Below are 6,313 nucleotides of genomic sequence, written 5' to 3'. Positions count from 1 at the left end.
TTTTTCAGCGGCGGGCGCGGCGCCGCGCCGGGCCGGGCCGGGCCGGGCAGGGCCGGGCCGGGCAGGGAGGCCGTGGTGCGGTGTGGGGCCGCGGGCGCTCCGGGGACTCCTGCTTCGTACCTGTTGCCCCCGTGGCCGAGCCGCCGGGCGGTAACGTAGCAGGAGGGGTTTCGGTCGCCAAGGGTGAGTGTGTGGCTGCTGCGTGTGAGGGGAGTTATTTTTCGTCGGGAGAGAGCAGTTTGCTGCTTTAGGGTGATGCGTGTGGGGAGAGGGGCGCCGGTGTGAGCGCGCCGTGGCTCCAGCGCAGCGCGTTTTGCTTCAGCACAGGGGCGGGGGCACATAAGGAATGGCGGCAGCGGGTCCTGAAAATGGAGGCTACTCGTAGTTAAAACTGAGTTGTGGTTTAGAGTTGAATGTGCCTCTGTCGTTTTTCTAGGACTCGGTTTTTTAAGGCTTGTTCTTATAGTTTTGCGATTTGCAAGTGTTAGTGATATTTTCATGTCTTGAAATGTTTTTCAGACGAAGGGTACCTCGTCGTTTGGTAAGCGACGAAATAAGACACACACCCTGTGTCGTCGATGTGGGTCCAAGGCGTACCATCTGCAAAAGTCGACCTGTGGGAAATGTGGTTACCCTGCTAAGCGTAAGAGAAAGTGTAAGTAACAAACTTTTAATTGGCTCTAGTTTAAAAAATCGTGTTACTTTTTCTTCAGTAGTTTGACTTATTTTCCAGTCAAGGAGGAAAACTTTTTGTAGTATCGTTTTGCAGTATGGAGCTTTTTCCAAATTAATGATGTTTTAACTATATGCTAGGTAATATGCAGTATTCGTGCATAGAAACTGATTTCAATTGCAGAAAATTTTTTTTGTCGGCTTGAATAATTGTACCATGCAAATGTAACCTGCAACCAAAATTACTTGGTGTGGGTAGATAACAGTGTCTTACATATTGTAGATAACTGGAGTGCAAAGGCTAAAAGACGCAACACCACTGGTACTGGTCGCATGAGGCACCTGAAAAAGGTCTACCGTCGATTCAGGTATAACATTACAGACTAGCATCCTGTGAATTCCTGCACAGACACCACTTATGACAGAATTCACCATTCTAAGTCAGCATTTCAATTTTTAGTACCACTTAATGATGTTATAAAATAATTTCCTTTGTATAGTTGTCTGCATTTTATCCTCTTTTGAAGATAAAAAAAACTTACTGGTAAGACAAAGGGTGTGTAAAAAATTACAATGTTTATACTACATGAAGGTAGTACAGAACATAAATGTTATCGTAATAAGAAGGTCACATCTAAAAATTATTTGTGTGGTATTTTGCTTATTTGTGATTCAGTTAAATAGATGATTACACTAAAAGTTTATTGAGATAAGTCTCAAAATGCACTCGAGTCCCCATTTGCTCACTCAGAAGAAAGTTCAGGATAGGAACAACTTGTAGTCCCTCTCTGTATTTAGAGTTTAGTCAATGTTAATTAGGTATGACATCAGATCCTGAGTTGGAAGTTTGTAAGATTTATTAAAAACTTTGAGTTGTACTTGGGAGGTAGTGGGGGTGTGGTATGATTCCCATTTTGTATGAGTCTGATGGGATTCTGTAGCTTCTGGGCTACCACACAAGAATGCTATATGAAAGATACTATGTAATTCAGGAGTGTTGTCATAGAAATGTAGATTAGCTTTATTAGCAAAAGGTTAGAGTCTCAGTCATGGATGTGGTTGAGGGATCAATTAATTTGTTTTGGTTAGCTCATCCTTTTCAAGTGGCAGCCATAAAACACCATCCAGTGTGCAGCTGTAGCTTGCTTTCCACTGAGTGTTGCTCCAGTAGATAGATTTTTAATAATGTGTTTCTTTTTAAAAAGGTCTGAATGGGTGAACTTTGTATTGATTTCAGTGCATTACTAAGATAAATTGAAAAACGTTAGTGAGCATCTAAAACCTGAGTGTCAGAAAATAATCTGGAGCAGGAATCAACATCTCAAAGTGGTAACCATATTTCTACTTGCAGGAATGGATTCCGTGAGGGAACCACACCGAAGCCCAAGAGAGCAGCTGTTGCAGCCTCCAGTTCATCTTAAAGACTCATCTATTTGTTAAAATAAATGGTCTTAATCAGAAAATATGTCACCTTTTTTTACATCACTGAAATGTAGTATTCATGCACAAAAATACATAAATACTTAAAACCACAAATTTTGAACTGATTAATTTAAAACAATCCTTTGTTGAGTCTTCATTTGGTAGTACCTTTGTCTTGAAAACTGAACTGAAAAAGAGGCTTGTATGTATTACTCAAAGGAGGTCTCCAGCTGGAGAAGTGGAATATTGGTACTGTGGATTTGCCCTGTGTGCCTCTGATCTCAGTGTGCCATAGCACAGAGAGCCAGAACTTTGTTTTGAAGATAGTAGCTATAATAATAGCTCAATGTGCTGTCTTGGGAGGCATTTGTGAAAGAGGAATTTCCAATACTGTTCTTTTTTTCACTGCTCTGTGATACTCGAAAACCTGCAAAGGTAGTACTGTGGATCATTGCTTCTTGGGCAAAAAGAAACTCCCAAGCCTGGAGCTTGTGTACTGCAGATACAGGGGGATTGGAGAGCTGTGGGTGGAACAAAATTGCCTGAGTGGCATGGGCTTGGTGTGGAAAGCTGACACACAGATCATTGCTTCTTGGGCAAAAAGAAACTCCCAAGCCTGGAGCTTGTGTACTGCAGATACAGGGGGATTGGGGAGCTGTGGGTGGAACAAAATTGTGTGAGTGGCATGGGGTTGGAAAGCTGACACACAAATCTGAGTTGACTTTGTTGTGTGTAATTAATAAATACCACACTAAGTCAGTTGGAGCTACATAAAAATTATAGATAAATTAATTTGTACCTTATAATGTGTGTTTCTGGCATTTGAACTTGTGACACACAGATCTGAGTTGACTTTGTTGTGTGTAATTAATAAATACCACACAGTAAGTCAGTTGGAGCTACATAAAAATGATAAATTAATTTGTACCGTATAATGTGTGTTCCTGGCATTTGAATTTTCACTAAGTGATTATAAAGTCACTGTTAAGAAAGTTTGAGGAGTTGCAGTAGTTACTGTGAGGGTTTACAGGACTTCAAGATTGCCTTGCAAAGACAATACTAGAAACTTAAAAACTTGTGATGCTTTAAGTTTCTGATGTCCTGGCTGATTGCAGGGCAGGTTGGATTAGAGGATCTTTGCAGGTGCCTTCCAACCCAAACCATTCTGTGATTGGGTGATTTCTGCAGTGTCTTCAACTTAGAAGCTAGAAATAGCAGAAGAGAGAGAAGCCTAGAGCTGGGCAAAACATACACTTTTAGGGGGAAGAGAGGGAAAGTGTAAATAGTACTGGGTGTTTGTGGAAGAAATGGGCTGTACATTCAGCAGTAATGTAGAGCCAGGAGTCAAAGAGAAAAGGGCAAGAAGCATGTGCCTGTTTGTGAAGTGCACCAAGGATGCAAAGTCTTAATGCCAGCTACTAGAAACAACCCGCAGTAACATTCCCCCTTTCATATTGTTAGTAAAGCTGAGAATGTTTTCTGTTTTGTTTCAATCCTTCGTTTTCTTCTGTAATTATTACATCATCTACCACTCCTGGTCTCCTTGCTGGCCCTGAACTGTACGGGGGCCTGATGGCATTGCAGTGTCTGGGCAGACATGCGTCAGGAAAGCCTTGCTGCATCCCTGAAACGCAGCCCTGGCTCCCTGTGTGTCACAAAGGGCACGCAGGCCGGGTCTCCACACTGGTGGCACTTGTAACACCCTGGCTAACACAGTGCTGGGGGTGTTTTTACAGAGTAGCAGCTCTATTTATGCTAGAGGAACCCTGAGTCTTCCCATATATGGGAATAAATTATTGAAAATATAGAAACAATTTACATTTAAAAGAAATAAACTGTACTAGGGTAACTTAGCAACAATTTTCTGTCTCAAAATAAGATTATTGGAGATAATTGACACAAATAATTAAGTCAGCTTTGAGTTAATTTTTTGTTTTAAAATTCTGTCTTAAAAGTAGAGGCATGCCCAATGTGAATAAACAAAGAGAAAAAGTGTTTTTAAAGTAGTGCACGGGCTTTTGAAGATAAATAGTGGAATGGAGAGATTAGCAGAAAGTAAGTTGGCCTCAAAGACTCATGGAGGAATTCCTCAGGTATGTTTTGTTCCTACAGCTATTCTAAGAGGGCAACCTGCACCCCACACGCTAACAATACATTATTCAAAGTTGTGCTGTTGGCCAAAAAAGCCCAATCTTCTAATATGACTAACATGGAAAAGGTGAGAGAGGAAGCAATGCTGCTGATCAGTATTGTAAAGTGTTTATCACTACCTTTCACACTAAGTAAAGTTCAAATAGTTGTGTAGGTTCATATGTATTGTACATAAGTATCAAATATTAAAATATTAATTCATTGTGATCTTACTATGAGGTTTGGCCTAGATTATACTTGATTTGACTCAGCCTGGGAGACTTTATCTATTGTAGATTTTATGCTTTAATTCTTTTATTAAAAGCAATTTAATGCTCAAGGTGTGATAAAGAACTCTGAGTAAAATTGAATACAGTGATATAAGCATAAAAGTTGCAGTACAAATGGACAAAATATTTTGGTAATACTCACTTTTGTCTGCAAATAGAAAAATAATGAATGGCTTCTGCAGTCTAGTTCCTGTCTGACTTTAACAGCTCATTTATTTTCATTTTCTAAAATGTTCTGGTATCTAAGAGATTACTTAGTAATTAATGAGATGATATAATTTTCTTGTATAGACCTGTAGAACTTTTTGAATTCTCATTGTGTTGTCATGATCAGGACAACAGCTTGAGTTAAAGCCAAAAATAGCTTACAATAATTTATTATCAAGACACTAACAAGATCTGCAGACATCCCAAATAATTTTTCCCTCTTCAGCTAGCTATAGCTTAATCCATTTTTTTCCCCAGTGTGATATTCAACACATAATTTTCTCCTCATACTACAATGAATGTTTCCAAAAGGTTAAAGTAATGCTTTTTGCATTGCACAAGAGAACTTGCCAATTTTTTCTTTTCCTGATGTTAGATTGCAATCCAATCCCACCCTGAAATTTGATAGCCTGACAATAAATATGTTTCCCCAAAATCTCAGATCATGAACTATGCTAGTTTGTATATTCTGATTTGTGTGTGTGTTTACTGCTTGAGATGTACAAGATTTTATAACCAAAGATCTAGCATCAGGCCAAATACTTTTTATAATTACACTTCAAAGCTTGTACAATTCTATTGTAGTGTAGTGTAATGTTACCATTGTAATATAGCAGGATGCCCTAAGTTGGGTAAAACTGCTCAAACTTTAGCAGTTTGTTAGCAACAGTTATCAATGCTTGAGATGTACAAGATTTTATAACCAAAGATCTAGCATCAGGCCAAATACTTTTTATAATTACACTTCAAAGCTTGTACAATTCTATTGTAGTGTAGTGTAATGTTACCATTGTAATATAGCAGGATGCTCTAAGTTTAGCAGTTTGTTAGCAACAGTTATCAGAGGTGGGTGTCACACTGCTTTTGATGTTGAAGAATGCTGAGACCACCCTGACTCAACTATTCAAAGTTAAACATCCTGAGGATGTGAAAAACAATATTTCCTGAGAGAAATTTGCACTGATGAGGATGTGGCCAAGTTCCTGAGAAAGGAACCCACAAATGATGATGCAGATAACTGAAGTAAAGCTGCTGAGCTAAAGGCTGATGAGCTGACACAGCGACCTAGAAACACCTGGCTGACGATCACTTTATATATGTGGTTTGTATACTGTATGTGGTTGTATACTTCAGTCCCATTTTTTAATGGACACACTTCTGACACATCCCTTCCCTTTCCAGAGTGAGGGTATGAGGATTTCTCCCTTGAGTGGGAACACCCCTCAAGGTTACTTCCCTATGGAATTTTTTATGCCATTACCATAGAGGAGTTTCTTAAATATATATTTTTTCTGCATAGACCTGAATTTCTGGTTTCCAACTGCTAAATTAGTGACTATAGCATAAGTAATATTGAAGGCTCTCTGAATTGGGTTTAGGACCAGTACTAGAATAAAATTGTCCCAACTTTCTTGCTGTCTGATGTATTTATCTATTTGCAAACACATTCAGGGGCTGCGTGTAGGGTAGGCAAGAGGAACTATTTTAGATTTAATCATTCACTTAGTCTGGATTAGGGAAAGGAAGACATGGGAGTTGCCTATAACCTTCCTCTTCAGTCTACAATCTCTCCATTTGGAAATACCCATCCA

General features: G+C 39.4%; 1 protein-coding gene across 1 annotated transcript in view; it reads left to right on the top strand.

The window, feature by feature from the left end:
• Positions 1–2,174, top strand: part of RPL37 (ribosomal protein L37) — a 2,396-nt gene extending 222 nt beyond the window's left edge. Inside the window, exons 2-4 of the mRNA XM_039709936.1 lie at positions 520–655; positions 956–1,040; positions 2,024–2,174. Of these exons, the coding sequence (XP_039565870.1) occupies positions 520–655; positions 956–1,040; positions 2,024–2,093 (291 nt within the window). The 3' untranslated portion in view covers positions 2,094–2,174. The remainder of the gene's footprint in view (positions 1–519; positions 656–955; positions 1,041–2,023) is intronic.
• The last annotated feature ends 4,139 nt before the right edge of the window (positions 2,175–6,313 follow it).

The sequence above is a fragment of the Passer montanus genome, unplaced genomic scaffold, assembly GCF_014805655.1.
Source record: "Passer montanus isolate IOZ18808 unplaced genomic scaffold, ASM1480565v1 scaffold22, whole genome shotgun sequence".
Taxonomy (NCBI): domain Eukaryota; kingdom Metazoa; phylum Chordata; class Aves; order Passeriformes; family Passeridae; genus Passer; species Passer montanus.
This window is presented reverse-complemented; position numbering and strand designations above follow the sequence as displayed.